Raw genomic sequence first — 21,162 nt, forward strand, 5'->3', positions numbered from 1 at the left:
AGAATATGTAAGAAAAAAAAAAAAGTAATAGAATTCGATGATTCCCTATTCAAGAAAAAGGAGTTTATTCCAATCTAGAGTGCAAGAAAGAACTAACCCCTCACTGCAGACATAGTAAGACTATAAACACTAGAGTTGTATGATTTCGGGGGGAGAGCTGTTTTTGTCCTTCATTGCATGTTAGTCATTGTTGAACAGTAATCAAGAACAGAGTTTCCCAGTAGCAGTAGCAGTAGCCAGTAGCCACTGCCTTTCTTTTTCCTACTCTTTCTCCTATTTAACCAAACTCCTCGGTCACTTTCCTGTAGCAACAAATGTTGTATCAAAGATGATGATGATGATGATTCTTATTGGGAAGAACATTTCACCATCTCTACAGCATTCCACCACCTAAAGAAAGACACTTGGAGAATTCTTTTGCTGCTATGGATCTCACTAGCAACAACTACTTGGAACCCTTTGCATCTCAAGGGGTAAATTTCCATCAAGATTGTTACTTTCTTGGTTTTTTCTAGTTTTTGGGGTGAATCAAGTTGTGGGTTCTGATGTTTGTGATGCAGGGAGCAACTTTAGAGAGTGATGATGGATTGTGCAAGAATAGAAGCATAAAGAATCCATTTTTAGATTCCTTTTCTGACCCTCTATGCAGGCTGAATCTCAAAGAAACCTCAGAGTTTGTCAAGTCATTTCCAGTGGGAAATAATGGCACAGAGAGCAGAGGGTTTCTTGAGATTTCAGCACATAGAGGTGGAGATAATGGGGTGAGCTCAGTCACAAGGAGAAATGTAGAAGCACCTCCCACTCCTGGAAGGCCTGTTTTCAGCTTCAGCAATGGAGGATTTTCAAGAAAGAGTTTCCCTTCAAAATGGGATGATGCAGAGAAATGGCTTGTTAGTGGCCATGATTCTCCAGCTAATAACAATCATAATGGCCTGTTGTTCAAATCATTAGATTCTTCAAAGATGTTCTCCAAACAATGCAGTGGGTACAAGCCACAGCTTGGCGAAATCTTTGCTGAGAAATCAAGGGTTACTGAGGAGAAAGTTTCAACTTTTCAAGGGGCTTTAGTGCTGGACCATCACACCTCAGCTAGAGCTATCAGTGGGGTTTCACTTTCACCTACAGCAGATGTACTTCTAAAAGGTCAGACTTTGCTTTTTCCCTCTAAAAGCCTTTTGATAGTAACAGTAATTGACTATGGCCCCCCATGTGTTTGATCATGTTCATTAATTTTTGCTTCCTATGAGCAGAAAATGAAATGTGTATCTTGTATTCTAGAAAAAAGGGAATTCAACTTTATTGCATGGAATCTTTCAACTGTGTTACAACTGTACTATGTCCAAAATGTAAGAAGATTTCAGTGTATTTGAACACTTAGCATATATGTTTAGCAAATGCAGATAAATTCCCAGACGAGGTGAATCCATTAAGTCCCAAGTTTGGATGCTCAGAGCCAATGCAAGAAGGATTTATATTCAGAAATGCTATGAAAAAATCCACTAACAATGCGGCGACTACGTTAGAAACGGTGCAAGAAGTGAAACACAGAGACATTGGCACAGAAATGACCCCTCTTGGCAGCTCCACCACTTCAAGATGCCCGACACCATTCAAAAGCACGTCTCCAGCCCGCCACAACACGCCGGCTAATAGGTCTGGCCCGTTGACCCCGACTAGCATTGATGGCTCAAACACCGTTGACATAACACAATTGCAAGAATGCCATTTAGCCAAGCTACACATTGGGTCGATGCAGTTTGATTCTGTGACGTCGAATTGGAGCTCTAGAGAGGAGGAGGAGGAGGATGTGTCGAAGAGTCTGAGACACTATGAGATGAGTAGTGAGTGCCGGAGAAACATTTCAGAGTCAAGGTCTTGCACGTGGGAAGAAGAGGAGAAAACTAAGAGCTGCCTTAGGTAAATGAGAAATCATTACTAGTTTGATATAGTTCTTTTTGGGAAAATGGTTTACTAATCTCAGGTAAAATTTCAGGTACCAAAGAGAAGAAGCAAAGATCCAAGCTTGGGTGAATCTCCAGAGTGCAAAAGCAGAAGCTGAATCAAGAAAGCTTGAGGTATAATTCTCTCTCTCTTCACCATAAATTGCTATTCCTTGATATGTTGTTCTTGGCAAGTTCCGGGAATTAGCAAGGGTGTCCTTGATACGTCTACAGCAGATGATAATTCATGTTAAATTACATTAACCTTCATATAGTTATAAAGTTTATGCAACTGTGATTTTCTTTTTCCCTGTGCGGTAAGATTAATATCTTTTAGAAAGAAACGAATAGCATATGAACTGTATATGCAGTCAATTATCCATAAAATAGAAAAAAAGAACTGTGTAGGTGGTCCATTGTTACTATAAGTTTACATAGAATCAAGAGAGCACACAGCCTGACATAAAAATATTGAGATGTGACTAGAGAATGGCATGGATATAAGCAAATTTGAATACAATAATTCATCCCTTTGAATTATGTTGACTGTCCCTATATATATGCAGACTTTTTTCAAGCTTATGTTTGTTTGGCTTCATCCACATTGAGCCACCCGCCGGACAAAGACACCCTTTACTACCCATGCCCCTCCTAATCTCTTTTTTCCACATAAATTAATGTGGTCACACTTTAGAAGAAGTAAGAAGAAAGCAAGAACAGTCGGCAGTTTATGTACAATAATATTTTATCTAAGACCATTAACATTGGAAATTCCGAATCATGTGCAGTAGACGCACTAAAATGTGCATCTTTGCACATGTACATTGACATGCAGTTCAATGCATTTCCTTAGCGTTCGGTACATATTCATGAAGACACTAAAAAGAGATGTGATTCTTGGCCGATGCTAATTGTTTTACTTAATCCATTCTTATTTCAGCTTTAGTTTACTTCTTCTGGATGATGTGAACAAAGTGAAAGGCACTTGTCCATATCCACCAAAGCCAAAGACCTTGTAAAAGAACAAAGGAATATATACATGTCGTCTAGGGATCCCACATTTTCTCATTTGACTCGTTTGTCGTACACACTTATTGCAGAGCACATACTTATAGCTTTATCCTTGTATATTTCAGGTGAAAATACAGAAAATGAGATCGAATTTGGAAGAAAAGCTAATGAAGAGGATGGCAGACGTGCACCGGAAAGCTGAAGAATGGAGAGCAGCAGCACAGTTTCAACACTCGGAGCAAATTCGAAAAGTCGGGCAGCAGGCACGCAAGGTAATGAATCGTAACAACTCACATTTCTCAGGGCGCAAATCCTGTGGCTGCTTCCCTTGTAATAACCATAACATGTGAGAATAGATGGAAACTGTTGAGAGAATATTTCAGCAATGAAGATGTGTGGCTTAATGACAAAATCCAGGACATTAACCATTACATACTACTAGTTCAGTTCATGCATTCGCATCACGTTTACCTGGAAGGAAAAACAGTCTTCTTACAGGACTTGGACAAAATATACTACAGTGATCATAAAGTGCAACTACATGTGAATTTCTGTGGGGTAAATGACATTTACTGAAAAATAGAGGGGTCAAAGAAAATATTTCCAATACAGATGAATATGTCAGGTATATAAATCACATGAAATGGCAGAGTCCTGAATTCGGAATTAAGGCTGTGTTTGTAATAACTCCTTATAACAGTTGAAAACAAAATATTGTAAGTTTGGTTACAGTAAAAATTGGAAGGTAATTAGAAAACAAAAGTGAAAAGTTGAGTTTTGACCACTTTTCCAATGTTTATTTGGATTTTTGTATTCTCCAATTGAGTTTAGTTAATTTCCATATTTTTCTATAGTTGCATCACTTCCAGGTGCAGGGAATCCTCCACAATTTCAAAGAAACAAAAAAACGCTATTTTATGTGTGTTTTAATGTAATTGGGAGAGAGACAAGAAAATAATCCAGTGTAGATTTGGATGCACCAAAATTGAGGTTGGAATAGGAAAACGCGATTATAAGGCATAAAGCTGGAGAGGAGAGATTCTGAAAATTTCCAAGTTGGTGGGTTTTGGCAGTGTGCAGAAACAGACAAGCAAAGGGGAGGAGTGAAAGTAGTGTGGGGCGCACTGTGTTTCCGTATGCAGATTGTAAAGCTTACAAACAAAGAAAAGTTACAAACAAAGGTTTCTTTTCTTCTCTTTACTGTTTCGGTATCAGCATCCCTTTCTCTACTAAAATAATAAAGCCTGCCATTATCCTGCTGCTGCTGCACTCCTATCCAATCCAACTCTCTCTCTCTCTCTCTCTCTATATATATATACACATATGATGGCTCTCACATATTTTTTCCTCAAAGTCCAAAAAGTAGAACCTCACTACGCACCCCTGCAGGCCCAACACAAGAACAAACTATAAAACTCATTAACTTCTTCTTTTTCTCTAACCTCACAAGTCCAAGAAGCAAGATCAGTTCAACAAGTTGAGTCAGTATACACTAGGGGCAACTCGTTCTACAAATTCCCAACCTTCTAAGATATCATATTAAAATATCTCCAACTAACTCCAAGTAATCCAGCTGAACACAACTCTTCGAGCTGCAAGTAGTAGATTCTACGATTTTCTGACAAATTAGGCAAGTTTTACTTAAAGGGTCATATCTTCTTCTAAATAAAACCAATTAACAAACCGATTTTTCCATTGAATACATAACACATGCAACTTTCTAACGATGTATGATCCGCCATACCCACTTTTTAAATTAAGATCGCCTAAAAATTGATTTTTTGTGCAGTTATTTTAGTAACACATTGTCTCACACTCTCGCTCACATTTTCTCTCCATTTTTAAATAATTTGACTTCACTTTTTGAACTCCAAAGAATTAATATCACTTTATCGTTATATTCAAATATTGCTCTCATATCACTTCAAGTTTTTTTCTTTATTTATTCAGTAAAGATCATTGTTGGTCTAAAAATCAGAGTGCTAATATTTATTTTGTTAGTTAGTCTTGTAAAGACTGACGGTGTTGTTGAATTCCGATACACATCAATATGTATGGTAAATTATATCAACGTTGTAAAATTACAAGCACATGCCTTAAAAGGGTAATGGTGTAACTTATTCAGGAGGTTTATTTGTAAAACTTTGCTCAAGATAATCATTGTAATTACAATTACAACTTTGTGGATATATTTATAATTTCTAAAAGATAGAGAATATATGTGTAGTTATGCCTGACGTTAAGGGGGAACTCAGGTAATATCTTATATGTATCACTATTGGTTAATATTTATATCCAATATTTTCTTCTTTTCTTCCATAGTAACTTAGGCCGAAGGATATAAAAGAAATTTTTTAAATAATTTTGTATTAAATCAATTTGAAATTTATTATAATACAAAAAAACATATAATTTAAACTGAAAAGTGAAGGATTTCAGATTTCTTATAATTTGAAATTATTCAGAGAAATTGAATGAATTTATTATTATAATTTCGTGTTCAAATCCATTGATCGAAACATAATATAATAATTTTCATTTAACAATACATGCAAATGTTGGATTTTTATAAGAATTTTGGGCTTAAAGTTGCTGGATAAATTTGGTCATAAAGCCCTTTACGCATTTCTTTATATTGTTTTTGGGCTTTGAAGTTGGCCCAACAGGTAGTACTAATGGTCTTTGGGTTTTGGGCTTTTAGCCCAATTACAGATGAAATCCAAACCCTTTTAACTTTTTCGGGTAACCCGATTACCCGTCCATTATTCTACCATCGCTGCCTTGCTTGACAAGAAGAGTTCAAAAGCTCAGCTGCAGAAATATAAACGTAAAATCACACTGTCAATATATCAAACACTCGGAAAGATTATTCTGCTTAGCTTTGTTGCTTCGTCATTGGAATTACGGTGGGTCCAATTCAGATCCGTTTTCTATTTCCTTGTACTCTGCCTTCTTTTCGCGCCCTGCGAGGAACAAAATTATCGGTTATTACAAGAAGCAATTATGATTAATTATCTTAATTTAACTCTTGATTCATCTGTGTGCAGGAAAATTTGAAGCTCTAGTTTGCGGGATTGAAAATGTTCCTCACGAGGTAAAGAACTGTTGCATTTTGGGTCATGCTATAGGGTTTTCTCAGATATTTTTTTTTCTTTTCAATAATGATGTGGATTTTGTGTATTTTTGTTCTTTCTTTTGTAAGAACTGAGTACGACAGAGGAGTCAATACTTTCTCCCCTGAAGGCCGATTGTTTCAGGTCGAATATGCCATTGAGGCTATCAAGGTTAGTATTTTGCTGATTTAAATGGAAAAATTTGCTTTTCAGTTAGTAGTTTCTGTGGTTTTTTGTTTTTATTATTTTCTAATTAAAATTGGTGTTTTCTTAGTTGGGTTCAACTGCAATTGGGATAAAGACTAAGGAAGGTGTGGTTCTTGCTGTTGAGAAGCGCATCACATCGCCTCTTTTGGTATGTATATCATCCATATTTTGTTATATTTTCTTTTTTGTTGTTTTTCCCCAATTAAGAGTCAGTTTTAGCTCAAAAGCCTGAACTGAAATCCAATTTTGCATGGTTTATCTTTGTGTAATTTCATAAAAATGTGATTGAAGACATGCTTCAGTTTAAATTTGGGTCCACAGAAAATGAATATGATCTGTTCCCTTTGTTTTCTAGCTCTGATGACATGTATTAGGTAGAGATCTTAACAATGAACACCTTAACAACGATATCCATTTCATGAATAAATATCGCATGCTTTACTGCTCTCAGGAGCCTAGCAGTGTGGAGAAAATTATGGAAATTGATGAACACATTGGCTGTGCCATGAGTGGCTTAATTGCTGATGCCCGCACACTGGTTGAACATGCACGAGTTGAGACACAGGTATGTTCATCCATATTCCTTATTGCATTTCGTAGTCTATCTCGGTGTTTGCTTCATTAATTGCTAATACTGCACTCTTTTACACCTTCTAGAATCATAGGTTCTCGTATGGTGAGCCCATGACAGTTGAGTCCACTACTCAAGCTCTCTGTGATCTTGCCTTACGATTTGGTGAGGGGGATGAAGAGTCAATGGTTAGCATCTTTTCACTTTCTACTGATATCTTTGAATATAAAATATGAGTTGCTACCAGGAATACAGTTGTTTTGTTTTTTTCCGTTTCACATGATTATATGCTTTTTTCAGCGACACCAGTTGGACCTTGTCTCTTCACTATGCTTTATATTTATGGTATCATTTTTAGTTTCCAAATTATCTGCTCTCCCTATATCTGCCTGAGATATCAAAGATTGAGCTGCCATATTACTCTCTGTGCCATAATCCTTGGTTCATATATTTTTGCCATCTGAGTATTTTAGAGCTCTGCTTGGCATATCTGCTACTTCATGCATAATGCCGTATGGTGGTAAAGATGCATGTTGTTTGATGTGAAGGCAAGTTGCCACTGTAAGCAGCTCAAAATTTTGCTCAGGAAAGTATTCAGAAGCATTCTCTTGGAATTATGTGCTTCATGAAACACTTTGTTTTGGTATGATTGCGTATTTGTCTGCATCTACTCAAATTATTGCTAAAGAGGTTCTAAAACTACATATTATATGGAGTCACTCATGGTTCACTCAGTTTGTATGCGTGTAAATACATGTTATTTTGAACATTTCAGGTTCCTTTAATTCTGTTTTCTTTTATTTTGTGCAGTCGCGACCTTTTGGTGTCTCTCTTCTCATTGCCGGCCATGATGAGAATGGTCCTTGCCTGTAAGTATTTCTTCATTTTCACTTTGGTGAAATCTTGTCCATCTGTTGCTTCAGCATTGCCTGAAATAGCCATCTTGATGTTACGAAAGTTCTGCATAGAAATTTTATGATTCATGTAAGTTTTAGGGTAAATTACATTTTTGGTTCCATAAGTGGACCTGTTCCCAATTTTGGTCCCACACTCAGGCCAATTCGCACATTGAGTCCCATATGTGGATTTTTTTTTCAATTTGAGGACCATTGAGGGATTTTCTTGTCCAATTGATAATTGATAACGGCTGCTGCTCTCTCTGTTAGTCAATACAATCAAAATAAGGGTAAATTACATTTTTGGTCCCATAAGTGGACTTGTTTCCAATTTTGATATCATAAGTGGATCTGTTTCAAATTTTGGTCCCTATACGAATTGGTCTGAATGTGGGACCAAAATTAGAAACAAGTCCACTTATGGGACAAAAAATGTAATTTCCCCTTATTTTGATTGTATTGACTAAGGAGAGAGCAACTGCCATTATCAATTGAACGGAAATCCCTCTATGGTCCTCAAATTGAAAAAAAAAAAAACACATATGGGACTCAATATGCGAATTGACTTGAGTGTGGGACCAAAATTGGAAACAGGTCCACTTATAGGACCAAAACTATAATATACCCTAAGTTTTAACTTGAAAAATGTGCATGCGATATAAGATAAAATTGTAGAGATTTGTGTATGGTGAATTGGTCAATGGACAACTTGTGGCCAAGGTTCTGTGAGCTGATGCTTGCTAATTCTGGAAGCAAAGTCATACTAACTTGGCTTAGCTGTCTCATGGAGCTGTATTCTAATGATGATCGCTGAATATCTATTGTCAATTTTGACAGTTTTGTGGAACGTTATATACTATCAGATATCAGGGAATTTGATATTAAATATGCATTACAGGCAAGCAAGTAACCTATCAATTGCGATCAAATTGTATTTATGTAATATATAATGCTATTGGGTAATGTCCTGCATGTGTAGACATATTCTATCATCTTAACTTGCATTTTCTTCCCAAGTTCCAGAGTAACTTCCTATTTGGCATGCAAGACCGAGAGTGATATTTCTCATGAATAGGTACTATACTGATCCCTCTGGTACATTCTGGCAATGCAATGCAAAAGCCATTGGCTCGGGTTCTGAAGGTGCTGATAGCTCTCTGCAGGAGCAATATAACAAGGTACCTGATCCAGGCTCCCCCTTTATATATAATATTTCTTTTTAAGCACCATCAATCTGGAAAGTGACTTTATTTCTGGAAATGCTATGCATTCTGTTATATAGGTCCAACCACAAAATGCTTTTAGATTTTCAATTGTATGATCGATTTGTTACATTGTTGCAGGATCTGACTCTTAAAGAAGCTGAAACGATTGCGCTTTCCATCCTGAAGCAAGTTATGGAGGAGAAGGTACCATAGCTGATCTTGTTTTAATGCTCAGCCGCCAGATATGTCTCACTTTCAATTTGCTCACCACTGCTTACCCATCTCTTGATGTCAGGTCACGCCCAACAATGTTGATATTGCGAAGGTTGCACCAACGTACCATCTCTACTCCCCTTCTGAAGTCGAAGCAGTGATCACTCGTCTATAACCCTTCTGAAGTTGAAGCAGTTATCACTTGGCCATTAGAGGACGGCCAGTGGTTCTGTTTCATTTTTTATATATCCTGTGATCAGCATTTGCGTTATTCCATGCTTGAACATTTTGTACCGCTATCTTAATACTTTGGCACAAATATCAAATTCAACAAGAAAACAGCAATTTTAGTATTTTAACCTAATGTTGTGTTTGGATATATGGATTTTAATTTGAGGACTTCAAGATCATGATAACAAATCCATGTCACAAAAGATTTCAAATTTTTAAACTTTTATTTAAATTATATTTTGTAACATTGTAATGGATTTTAAATTTATGTAATATGGAGTCAATTAAAATTTTTACCGTAGATCATCCCACCAAATTCAAATCCTTAGCTTAAATGAAGTAAAAAACTTATGCCCGTTGAATTTCATGGTGAGAATAAGTTTAATTCATCATCAGATTCTGATGATTTGGTAACATAGCTGCAAAGTGCAAATAGATCAGCTTACATGTTTCTTTCAGGTCAAGCTGGTTGCTCATCTCTTCTCACTGGCACGCCCAGTTTAGTGTTGCAGATATTACGCATAAGTCATCAAATATTCGGATTGACGTCTTCTGTATTATGACAAACAAAGATTAACGCAAACTGTAGAGAGCATATTAGAATCTCAAAGCTTACGGATGTGTTCTATCACAGAAGGTCCAATTCAAATGATGCTCCAAAATGTGGGCCGCAAAAATTTAAAAATTAGCTGCATTATCAAGTGCAAATTTTTGTTCTTGGGTTGGTTTTTCTTTTTATTTTTCTCCATGTTGAGTTTGTAAGAGGTACCTTTTTTTCTTCTGAATGCTGTGCTAGTACATTGGGTGTTTTGTTGTTATTGTATTTGTTCAGCTGATATGGTGAGCTTAGAATTACACGAATTTTTTGTGATGAAATTGGTCCGCCCCTAATAGAAGTTGCTTACTTTCCTAGTAGCAAAAGGAAAAGGGCAGGGCTTTTTCAGTAGTAATAGTGGGCGGGTCTCATGAGATCTATGGATTTAAGTCTCTGGCATTACGCTATAAATCATTTATGATCTGCTAAATCTGCTTCGTCGTTTTCGCCTTTTAAGGGATGATACCTATCCCTGTGATGGACTTTCGCAGGACTGTGATATTTGGGAGGAGTGGAAGTTCTAATCTGTTGCTGGTCTGTCAAGACTTGTTTGAGTGAAAGAGGATAAAATTGTTTTGGCAAATTGGGGTGAAGGTTTTGTGGGGATCATGTTCTGTCTCAGGAAATGAAATTGCTCATGCTCCCTGGTTCCTTCTATTGCTTCATTTTCAATATGATGATTGAGCTAAACAAACAAGCTTAGAATTTGAAATAATGTAAAACTGAAAATTGACTTTTGAAAATAAAACCAAACGGCCCAGACTTCTTACAACATACTGAAAACTTCAGCGCCTTATTGTAGTACACAAGGTCTCTCTTACCCTTTTTTTTTCTTTTCCCTTTTTTGTCTCCCTTCTTCATAAGAAATTAGAAAATTGGCATGGAAAATTTCAGATTTGCTTGCGTTTGGAGGTCGATTGCAGAATCTTCAATCGCGGAATTCATCCATGAATCCTTTGTGGAACTCTGTGAGGCGCGAAATAATGGCTGGTATTCTGTCCTCTTGAGGCAATATGGTGCACCTAAAATGCCACGTTCCAGGAACCTACCAGAAAATGGAACCATAGTGATCAGCTGAAACTCACCAGCTACAACAAGGGATTTAACTTGAACTCAATAGCCAGATTGTAATAAAGCCAGTTCTATCATCACTAGATAACCAAATGACTCCTCTCTAACATCACTTTGGATGATTTGTATAAGAAGCTGAGGATCACTGGTTGTTAGCTTATTGAGAAATGCAGAAAAAGCATGTACTTCATTCACTTCATGTTGATGGGAATTTACCTGCCCAAATCCAGAACCAGGAACAACAACTATTCCAGTGGCATTGAGAAGACGACGAGCATAAAATGCATCTGGGGCTGTGTTAACAGCTTTTGCTGCTTCTATTGCTTTCTTTGGCAATTGAATGCGAGGAAACAGGTACATTGCTCCTTCCGCCCTGTTGCAGGTCACACCTTCGAGACCATTAAATGCCTCCTCAAGTTTCTGAAATCAGCAACCAATGAAACAAGCTTCAAAATCAAAGAAACAAAATTCACATAAGTGTTGCGAGTTGTGCTCAAAATAGAAGCCTACAAGTACCCATAAACATCAACCAATAGACTAATCCTAACGTTTTCTTTTTCCTTACGTGCATAAATGTACATAAAACTATCCTGAGTTTCTTCAAATCTCTTAACAGCAGCCATCCCAAAAGTCTTCATTTCCACCACAGTTGTTTACATTGTGTTTTCACATGTTATTTGACCTACTTAGTTTATCACAGAGCGTTTCTTCACTTACTCTTAGTTGTTTGCACGTGTTTAGATCTCTTACTTCCTCTATCGAAGAAAGAATGTTTAAAGAGAAGACTGTTTAAACCTCAAGTCAAAGACTAACCTTGGCACGCCGTGCTAGGGAAGATAGAATTGCATCTTTCTCAGCAGAATAAGACTCGTAGGATTCATCCCCCACCTGCATGCATTACATAAGAACTTCTAAATATGCGGAACACAGAGTAAAGGTGTGTGCAATTGAACAAAGGAGCATAGATATCATACAATTTTTTACATTTTCGCATGTGATGAAAGGATAATTCAGTTTCTTCATCACTGTTCTTATTTGTTTTACTTTTTTCCTCTTGTTGCGCACACATCGGGGAATATCAGAACAGGAGACAAAGATACCTAACCTTTGGAGGGTTCATGACGAGGCTTGCAAGAATCTGACCAGATATGTTAGAACAAAGGTTAACTGATGCCACTTTGTATATTTGCTCCCTTATCTCAGGACTGAAACCAGTGACTTCCATGTAACCTCCTCTTTTTCCACACTCTCCATAATAACCTAGGAGCAGGAAAAACAGAAAATTATAAACTTCAAAAAGGTTCCTTAATCGAAACTACCAAGGGTGTTAAACTTAAGCCACCATACCTTTCGACACAGACTGGAAAGACACTAAGGAAATATCTTTCTCCCCATAACCCATAGACCGAGCAACTTTCTTAAAAGAGTGGAACTGCTTATCAGGCACATATATATTTTCCTGGTATACCTGCACAGATCCAACCAACATTATTGAAGACTATTATTCTCAGAAGTTCAGGATTTCACTAGACACTAAATTTGGGAGCAAACTACCCAGTGTCTGAACCAGGGATTTAAAGAATCTTAGTTACCTCATCTGCCAAAAGAACAAGCCCTTCTTTATTGCAGAAGTCCACAATCTGCTGTTGGTTGTTCTCAGCCAGAACCTTTAAGAGGAAGCATTAAATTTCATGAGACTTGGTCATAACTTGAAAGACAAATCAGATTTCAATAACCACAATTTGCTAAACAGAAAGCGAAAAATCATCTCTAAAGTCTCAAGAATTCAGAAATTGTTTACCTGCCCAGTGGGATTGCCAGGATTTATAACCACCAAGGCCCTCACACTAATACCCCTTGATTTTGCTGTTTCCAACTGGTTTTTAAGATCAGAGATCTCCAGGCCCCACCCCGTTGCTTCATCGAGGTAATAAGGAACCTGAAAAATAATAAAAAATGTGAAAATGGTGCTGGAAACATTATACACCCTTCAACCCAATTAGTAAAAGGAATGCGTACAAGAGTGCCTCCATGGAGAGCAATTGAAGCAGAATAAAGAGGGTATTGTGGAATGGGACAGAGAATGCCATCATTCTTTGATCGTATCAGCAGCTGCATCATCATATGAACCTAGAAAGAGAAGGAAAAAGTGTTGTTACTTGTACATCCGAATTGTTCTCCCTATAGTTTCTCTGAATCTCCTGCATGATAAATATATAAGAAACAATATCTCTACCGCTGGGCTTGCACCATCTGTCAAGAAAATATCATTGGGATCAGCTGGGAATCCATCACGAGCTTCAATTCCAGCAGCAATTGTATCACGTAGTCCTTTGATACCCTAGTTTCATACAGCAAAAGGGAAACTTTGATATATCAGCAAACCAGGTTTAAGTAATTGTTGAGAATAACATTACAAGAGAGGCCATTATCACCTGACTGTGACTATAAGCACCAGTGGCTCTTCCAGGAATTTGATCTAGTATCTGAAACGCTCGTTCTATGGAATCAGCACTAGAGATCCACCAGAAGATTAATTACTATTAAACATTGGATCAATGGGACGTAAATCAAAGAACTTAAAATTCAGTTATGCTACAGAAAAGCGTGGACTCTCTAACTTTCACTATCCATGACGCAATACCAAGAAATTTCCATGTGGAAGCAAAACGAAGAAATTTGTTTCATCTATGAGAAGCAATGTCCATAAGATGAAACTCAGAGGAAGAAGGTTCATTCTAATTAAAATTTCTCTGCAATGCACACACTCCTTCTTCATGGTTTTTTCTCTTCACCATGCAGAGTTTCAACTTGGGATCTCATTTTTGCTTTTGCAACATAAAAAATTTATCTTTTCCTTTGAAACCACATGGTGTTGAGAGAAATCATCAAATCCTTCGGGTAGGACTAGTTAACAAGCACAAGTAACTATAAAACAATTAAAGTTTCCATGTGTATCATGCACAGATATTAAGGATACAAAAGTGGCTGCCTTTACCTGAACAAACCTTGTGTTTCAGCTTTATCCAAGATCGCAGGGTGATCACATAAAGCAAGAACCTGAAATTAGAAATGAAGAAGCATAAGTGCTGAAACCTTTTTTAAGTTCGCTGGATCAATGCATTTTACACACCTCTCTGAAAAATGTGATCGGCTGCTGGCCAAGGGATTGAGGGTTTCCAATATTGCAGTAGAGTATCTGCCGAAACAAGGAACAGAGTTAGAAATATGGAAAAAATTATCTTTTATCATTTAAATTATAGAGAAATGAAGCCACACAAGTCCATGCAACCAAATAAAGTAGTAGTTCGTACGAGAACACAGGAAAACCATATGTCAAATAGCATTTATAGTAGTTTAAAACCATTGGCATTGTTAAAAAATGACTGCTCTCTTGTAGATGGAAGAAAGTCCTCATGTTCTCAAGGTAGGAACAGGTACCTCATCGAAAGGATGAGAACCAGGGTTCTTCTTCAATTCTTCTTGTAATTTCTGTTCAAAGAAAACATGTTAAACAATGCCCCCACAATATATAGTATGCTATATCTTCAGAAACAAAATAGCACAATCCATTACCTGAGCAAGGGTCACAATCTCGCCACGGACAGCATATTCACACTCCAGAACCTGGAAAAGAAGTTTACTAACTTATAAAGGATATTTTCTGCAAACATACTTCCAACAGTAATCAAATGCTGAAACCTAAAAGCAGCCCTCAGAACCAAACTCAGAAGCAATAAGAAGGAAAAGAAATCAGATCGAGTAGTCTTACATATTTTAGATAACATATAGAGAAATTATTTGAAGAATAAAACCAGTTAGGAATGAAAACAATGGTAAAAGCGAAACAAAGCAATCATGCAACTACAAGATTTATTCTTGAACCAACAGAAGCTCAAATAACCACCAAAAGATAAAAAGAAAAACAGAGAGAAACTGCTCTATCTAAAAGGTGACCTATTTTATAAGATTATCAAAAAGACATATAAAATCAGAAAGCACATCTGATTAAAAAAAAAATTAGAACAACACAAAAGCAGCAGAAAAAGGGATATAGTGATCATCCCACCACCCCCTGACCCTGGACCCCACATCCTTCATCAAAGAACGTCAAATTCTTGGATGGGCCGGTTCCAATGGACCAAATCATCCATGACCGTCGCCACTCTCACCCCCTATAATCCAATGGCCGGTTCTACCGGCCATTGGAAACTGGTCACTGGACTGGCTCCATTGGAACTGGTCAACTCTAGAATTTGCCACAAAAGAAATAAACCCGAATGAGAAGATGAAGCTCAAGAGCACAAAGTTGAAAACACACACAGACACAAATCATAATGAGGCACTAAAAATCAAACACTCCATCTAAAACAAGATTCAGAAGCCATGATCAACACCTGCAAAAAAAAAAATAACGATCACAAATCAAAACAAAAGACATCATAAAGCATCAACCAAAATGAGACACAAAATACAGATCAAATCAAGATTTTAAAAAACAAAGGAGGGGGGGGGGAGGGAAGAATGAACCCGGCCTCAAGTAAATTCAACAAAGAATAAGAGTAGAATACCTTAGGATTGATTGAATCAAGCTTAACAGGGGTGGACGAATAATCAGAAGCCATAGACTCCGAAGAAGAAGGATTAGGAGCAGCGGTGGTGTTCAAAAAACGCAAAAGAAGCTGAGATTTTTGAGAATGAGAAGAAGAGGAATAAAGTGAAGCGGTGGGATGCTGCAACACGGAAGTGAAATTGTTGGTGTGGGCTAAAAGATTTCTGGATTTATCCGCTGCGAATTTTCGCATTTTGGGGATTTATAGAAGAAAAACCTGGGGGCGTTTTCTTGGACAGAGGTTTTAAAGTTCTAGTCTACATAGGAAAATGAGACGGACAGCAGAGGCAGTTAAGTTTGGCAGCCTGAGCAGCTGGGTTGGAATTGAGATTTGCGTCGCTTTAACTTCTTCTCCAAACAGACATAATAATAATAATATAAAATATTATTATAAATAAATAAATAAATAGTTCCTCAGACACCCTCCTAACTTTTTACTTATAGTTTGACAAACACCTTCTCTCTCACACAATCTTCTTTTATGTTCAAACTTTGATGTTTTTTCGCAGTCTAATCCCCAACAGCTCTGTAGTGAGGAGCAACCGAAAAATACACAACAGGTTTGTCTTAGTCTTGTGGGTATTGGGGGCATAGTTGCCTACTTGTCTTCCGGATTAGGACCACAACCTACTTCTTTAGCACTTGAAATCCTTCCTAACTTTCTGATTCTATGTTTCTAAATCAAAATCTGTTTAGACTTGATTTTTTATATAGGTATTTTGTATATATAGTATAATATTATTCTTATTTCTTAAAAAGTCAACATAACGTGACAACATGTCATGTTATACAATGATGAGATACAGAAGAGCGATTTGAAAAACGTGTTTTTAGTAAATTAAGCTGCATGCAAGATTTTCAATAGGATTGAGCTAAAAGAAACAAGTTTTCGAAATTTCAAATAGTATAAAATTGAAAATTGATTTTTGAAAGTAACACTAAACGCCCTATAAATTTCTAACTTCCTTTAATCAATTATGAATACATTATGAGAAAAAGACAATCATAAATGGGTTGTTATAAATTTGAAGTTTTCGTCAAATCAAAATTCCCAAGTGTGTGAATATATTAATATTACAAAACAGAAATGTTAGAGAAGATAAACAAAAAACAGTGTAGTAAGAGTGTATAGATCAGTTGTTTTCTAGGTTGAATCAAAGACCACAGTTGTAGCTGGCAACCAGGATGGGCCTTGAATCAAGGTCTGTACATTATACTTAGAGGCCTCTGCGGCTGTAAGTGTGGGCCTGTACCCTGCCCACTTGACCCTATTTCTCGTGCTTGAACCCGGCCCAGTATTCTGATACTCAGCATAGAAAATGGATCTTGGTGGATCCACATTTTTTACCCAAGAAATCCAGCCCAATGGGCTCAAGAACCCACCAATGTTGGTCTGCATGATAACTGTCGTGGAGAAATCCTTCCATGGCCTGCCTAAGTATGTCGGCACAGTGAGTCTGTCCAGAGGGTTCATCACACAACGTTGAATGGAAATGCCTGTGTTCTGATTAGGGTCTTTCTTTCCCTGTGCAGTTATTGTCACAAATTGGTTAGGCAGAGGTTGTCTAGGCAAGATGTTGCAGTTTTGGAAGACGACGGCCGAGTTTCCAAAGATGAAGTCGATTGTGCCAGTTATGTCGCACTCGCGGTAGAATTGACGGTTGGAATGGGCGTAAAGGGTGTCTTGGAATGCGTCGAACGAGCAACGATAGAAGACGGATTGGTCAGAACCCGACCGAAGGGCTACTGCTTGGTGCTTTATTGTCCCGGCAGTATTCTTGAACCCTATGTCTCGAGCGATAAATCCTTTTCCAACAACAGCTGATTACATAAAAAAATTTACTTATTATAAGAGCATTTATGTCACTAGATTAGTATAATCACATGTTGTCCTATTAATACAAAGTCCTCATCATACATAGAAACGTGCTTATTAAATTAAAAAAATCTCAGTTTATGTTCATCAATAGTATTTTGTTTATCGGGAAATTTTTGCCCAAATTCAACTCGATTAAATTTGAACCAATCATGTGACACGTGCAATACATTTGTCATGTGATTAACATACAATTTAAAAAAAAGACCACTCACACAACCAAATTCGAGTAAAAACTTTCCTTTATTTGATGTGCAAGATTCTAACAATTGACATGTTCCAACAGTTGTTAGGGTTGAAATGGATAGATGATGTTGATAACTACCAATATCAGCGCAGCAAAAATAAGTTATGTTGACCTAAAATGCACATGGTAGGGTATCAAATTCTTCACAATTATGCTACGAAAAACATGCATAACTGACTTAGGTGTATGACATTATTGCATCAAATCACATGAGATTTGGCAATGTCAATAGCACATTTAATTTAAATTTCATATTTTATCAACAATTCCGTACTAAAAAATAAATGCAACATCGTGTCAAATTTAAGATTAATGTATTTTATAAATTCTAAAATAATTCAAATATTAATGAACATGGAACATTGTTGATTGATGAAAATGTGTAATAAAAAAACTTACCGAAGGTGGCTGTGGAGAAAGTTGGAGTACCGTCGACGAAATTCTTGCTGCCGGAGATCAGAGTGGCGGTTTTTCCGTCGCCGTAGATCATCACATTCCACAAAGACTTCTCTAATACCACATTCTCCACATATTCTCCGGCCTTCACATATATAACGAATCTCCTTTTGTTCTTCTTCGGAATTCTTGCCACCGCCTCCTTCAGAGTCCTCACATCTCCGCTGCCGTCCTTCGCCACCGTCACGTCCGGCTTTGGCATGCTGGCCTGGAGGAGTCTCCGGTCCCCCGCCTTAACCCAAGACGGGAATCCCGATTCCTCCGCCCCCAGGAGCCGCCGATGAATTGGAATCTTGAGATCCCCTAGAAACCCAAGCAGCTTGGACACTATGGCCAAACTGTTGCTGGCGAACTCCGTCGAGTTCTTCATCAGAAGTTTGATCTCCTCCACGAAGGTGGCGTTCACCTCCTCCAGCGCGTCGAAGCACGTTTCTTGGTCCGTGACCACAGTGCTCAACCACGTCTGCAAGTCGCTGATTCTGGGAACGGAGAGCAGCTTCTCGCCGCCGTCAACGTTCATGGAGGAGATGGAGTCGTTGAGGGAATCAACGGCGTGGTTCAGCACCGTCCCGCAGACGGTCAGCGCTTCCTTCACTAACGGGTCATCCGTTTTGTTCATGAACTCGTCCGGAAATGTGGATACCTTCTCCAGAGCACCCATCACCACCGACAAAGAGAACTGGAAAATCTTCTCCGGGTCGGAGGAGTTGGACGAACCCAAGCTGGAGTAACAGGAATCCGGGTAGTGGGTCACGCTGCAGATGGACTTAAGAGCCGCCACCGGAGAACTCTGAGTAGACGGAACATCGGAATCAGACTTGTTGTTGTTGTGAACTACAGTTCCGGCGACAACTCCGATTATGAGGGCAATCAACAGAAGAGATGAAATTGCAAGAATGATAATTCTCTTGCGGATTTTTGCTCTAAAGGCAGCTTGTTGGAGCTCGTCGACTTTGCCGTAGCCCTTGAAGGACTTGATAGTATCCATTGTTGCATGAACAAATTAATGTGGGGACGACAATGGGGTGTGTGTGTTTTATAGGAATGTGAAGGGTGGGTTGTTAGTGTATATTCTTCTTCTTCTTATATGCTTGGACATAGCATTAGTTTAATTTAGCAATGTTGTGGTTGGATGAACGTGATTGCGTTTACATCATGATATATTATTGATCATACGCCAACGCGCTTTTTTCTTTTTTTCTAATCAAATGAAATGATGATGCTGCTTTTTCATTTTTCATCTTAGGAAAAATTGCATTTTTCGTCCTCATTTTCAAATTAGTATATTTTTCATCTCACATTTTAAACTTTGTTTCATTAATAATGAGATCCTTAATATGATAAATTACAAAAATTCTCACTCTTAATAATTTCATTAGATTCTGTTAGTATTTCAATAGAAAAAGTATTCACATAATCATTAATTTTGAATAATGGGCAGTCAAAATACTAATGTTTTTTTATTTACAAAAAAAAGCATTATAAAAATGAATTTCGTGGACATTGATTGTGGCGAGTTCCATGGGGAAAGGTGTGGGGGCATGTGGGTGTTGAGAGTGGAGAGCAAATTGAATCAAGTATAGAAATGGATGGCATACACATACTTGTATTAATTATTGGTTTTGACCATTTCTTGGCGGTGTCCAAACAAATCCTAAGTGAATAATGGTGGTACCCCATACATCCATACATAGTGAGAGAACAGGTGTAGCTTCATGGGATATTAAACTTCAAAGGGGTGCCCAACACCTACTACCAAAAATCCTTTTTGTTTTCTTTTTTCTTGGATTACATTAATAGGAAAGATGACCTTTCTCTTCCTCCCCTCGCCAATAATATTTTGTTGCCATCCAATACACCTGCTTAATATTTTTATTAAAAATTTATTCTTTTATATATGCATGTTTTAGGTATTAAATATTATAAATTTTAGAGTATACATTTATAAATTATTTTAATTTGTAAAAATATTATGTTTATATCTTATATGTAAGTATAAATACATTATGCATATTATATATATTATTTTAAAATAATTAGTGTGTTTGGATTTGGGTTCGGCCGGGGTAGGTCCAAGTTTAAAATCACTAAGACCCAAACTCATTCCCAAGGCCCACTTAATACTTCAAAATCCACTTAATTCGAACCCATTGCCTGGCCTAAAGGTATCGATGTTCGTCCACCCAAGTGGACAGCATTAACTTTGTTGTGGTTGAATGATTATTTTTGTATCTATTTTCGCACAATTAAGGTATATTACATGTTGTAAGAATTTCTTAATATTTTGATATTACATATTGGTGAAAATGTATTCTTTTGATAGTTAAAAATTATAATTAAATTAAAGTCTAATTTAATACTGAGATATATTTGTATCAATATGCACATTCAAATATATACATACCAGGATTTAGGGTTTTTTCTTGCACCAGGATTTAGGTTTACAGGTCATGTCAGAATGCAATGAATCTGAAATGGGCCAATGGACTCCTGGCCCAGATTTGGACGACAGGCACTTAAGAGCTCATACTAACAACCACAATTCTATGGGGATTAAGCTGCTTAAACGTCATCAATCCAAAAGTAATGGACAGAAGCACCAATAACCCAATCAATGGGACACAAAATTATTGAATTTGGTTCATTGCAAATATATTAAATTATCAATGAAAATGCAACTTTAGTATATGGTATTCAAGTACTCCAATGAATTCAAATTAAAGTGTTTTTCATATTTGAGCATGCCAAAAAGTTTATATGATGATGACGATTATACAAATTGGGGAAGAAAAGCTACCCAAATTTTATTGATGACTTGATCAAATCCACCACACCAAGCAATTAATTAAAGTCGCTCTGATCTAACAAATTATTATATAGTACACTCCGACAAAAAAACCGATGACGACGACATCAAA

At 37.2% G+C, this 21,162-nt stretch overlaps 4 protein-coding genes across 4 annotated transcripts; 2 read left to right on the forward strand and 2 right to left on the reverse strand.

Annotated features, from left to right (window-relative positions):
• Positions 92-3,554, forward strand: LOC105157880. The gene is made up of 5 exons (XM_011074384.2): positions 92-473; positions 561-1,143; positions 1,401-1,917; positions 1,994-2,075; positions 3,077-3,554. Exons 1-5 carry the CDS (start codon positions 426-428, stop codon positions 3,299-3,301), a joined length of 1,455 nt encoding a protein of 484 aa, XP_011072686.1. The 5' UTR covers positions 92-425; the 3' UTR covers positions 3,302-3,554.
• On the forward strand, positions 5,717-9,520 carry LOC105157881 (proteasome subunit alpha type-5). The gene is made up of 10 exons (XM_011074386.2): positions 5,717-5,857; positions 5,999-6,045; positions 6,154-6,235; positions 6,339-6,419; positions 6,723-6,836; positions 6,929-7,030; positions 7,653-7,711; positions 8,814-8,916; positions 9,082-9,147; positions 9,239-9,520. Exons 2-10 carry the CDS (start codon positions 6,032-6,034, stop codon positions 9,329-9,331), a joined length of 714 nt encoding a protein of 237 aa, XP_011072688.1. The 5' UTR covers positions 5,717-5,857; positions 5,999-6,031; the 3' UTR covers positions 9,332-9,520.
• LOC105157882 (alanine aminotransferase 2) lies at positions 10,688-15,994 on the reverse strand. The gene is made up of 15 exons (XM_011074387.2): positions 15,625-15,994; positions 14,630-14,680; positions 14,495-14,545; positions 14,187-14,252; positions 14,052-14,113; positions 13,489-13,567; positions 13,290-13,394; positions 13,073-13,183; positions 12,855-12,992; positions 12,646-12,720; positions 12,401-12,521; positions 12,159-12,313; positions 11,867-11,941; positions 11,270-11,473; positions 10,688-11,027 (listed from the first exon to the last, which is right to left on the reverse strand). The coding sequence occupies exons 1-15, from the start codon at positions 15,856-15,858 to the stop codon at positions 10,911-10,913; spliced, it is 1,644 nt and encodes a 547-aa protein (XP_011072689.1). The 5' UTR covers positions 15,859-15,994; the 3' UTR covers positions 10,688-10,910.
• On the reverse strand, positions 16,766-19,372 carry LOC105157883 (pectinesterase 3-like). Its single transcript, XM_011074388.2, has 2 exons — positions 18,188-19,372; positions 16,766-17,486 (listed from the first exon to the last, which is right to left on the reverse strand). Exons 1-2 carry the CDS (start codon positions 19,230-19,232, stop codon positions 16,810-16,812), a joined length of 1,722 nt encoding a protein of 573 aa, XP_011072690.1. The 5' UTR covers positions 19,233-19,372; the 3' UTR covers positions 16,766-16,809.

Source organism: Sesamum indicum, linkage group LG3 (genome assembly GCF_000512975.1).
Source record: "Sesamum indicum cultivar Zhongzhi No. 13 linkage group LG3, S_indicum_v1.0, whole genome shotgun sequence".
NCBI lineage: Eukaryota > Viridiplantae > Streptophyta > Magnoliopsida > Lamiales > Pedaliaceae > Sesamum > Sesamum indicum.

Excerpts from the sequence above, each read along its gene's own strand:
- LOC105157880 (XM_011074384.2), top strand. The coding sequence starts at position 426 with ATGGATCTCACTAGCAACAACTACTTGGAACCCTTTGCATCTCAAGGG. Across the intron at positions 1,144-1,400 it reads AGCAGATGTACTTCTAAAAG|ATAAATTCCCAGACGAGGTG; the intron begins GTCAGACTTTGC and ends TAGCAAATGCAG. Across the intron at positions 2,076-3,076 it reads CTGAATCAAGAAAGCTTGAG|GTGAAAATACAGAAAATGAG; the intron begins GTATAATTCTCT and ends TGTATATTTCAG.
- LOC105157881 (XM_011074386.2), top strand. Across the intron at positions 6,236-6,338 it reads ATGCCATTGAGGCTATCAAG|TTGGGTTCAACTGCAATTGG; the intron begins GTTAGTATTTTG and ends GTGTTTTCTTAG. Across the intron at positions 7,031-7,652 it reads AGGGGGATGAAGAGTCAATG|TCGCGACCTTTTGGTGTCTC; the intron begins GTTAGCATCTTT and ends TATTTTGTGCAG.
- LOC105157882 (XM_011074387.2), bottom strand. The coding sequence starts at position 15,858 with ATGCGAAAATTCGCAGCGGATAAATCCAGAAATCTTTTAGCCCACACC. Across the intron at positions 14,546-14,629 it reads AGATTGTGACCCTTGCTCAG|AAATTACAAGAAGAATTGAA; the intron begins GTAATGGATTGT and ends TTCTTTGAACAG. Across the intron at positions 12,721-12,854 it reads CTGGCAATCCCACTGGGCAG|GTTCTGGCTGAGAACAACCA; the intron begins GTAAACAATTTC and ends TTCCTCTTAAAG.
- LOC105157883 (XM_011074388.2), bottom strand. The coding sequence starts at position 19,232 with ATGGATACTATCAAGTCCTTCAAGGGCTACGGCAAAGTCGACGAGCTC. Across the intron at positions 17,487-18,187 it reads TTTCTCCACAGCCACCTTCG|CTGTTGTTGGAAAAGGATTT; the intron begins GTAAGTTTTTTT and ends TTATGTAATCAG.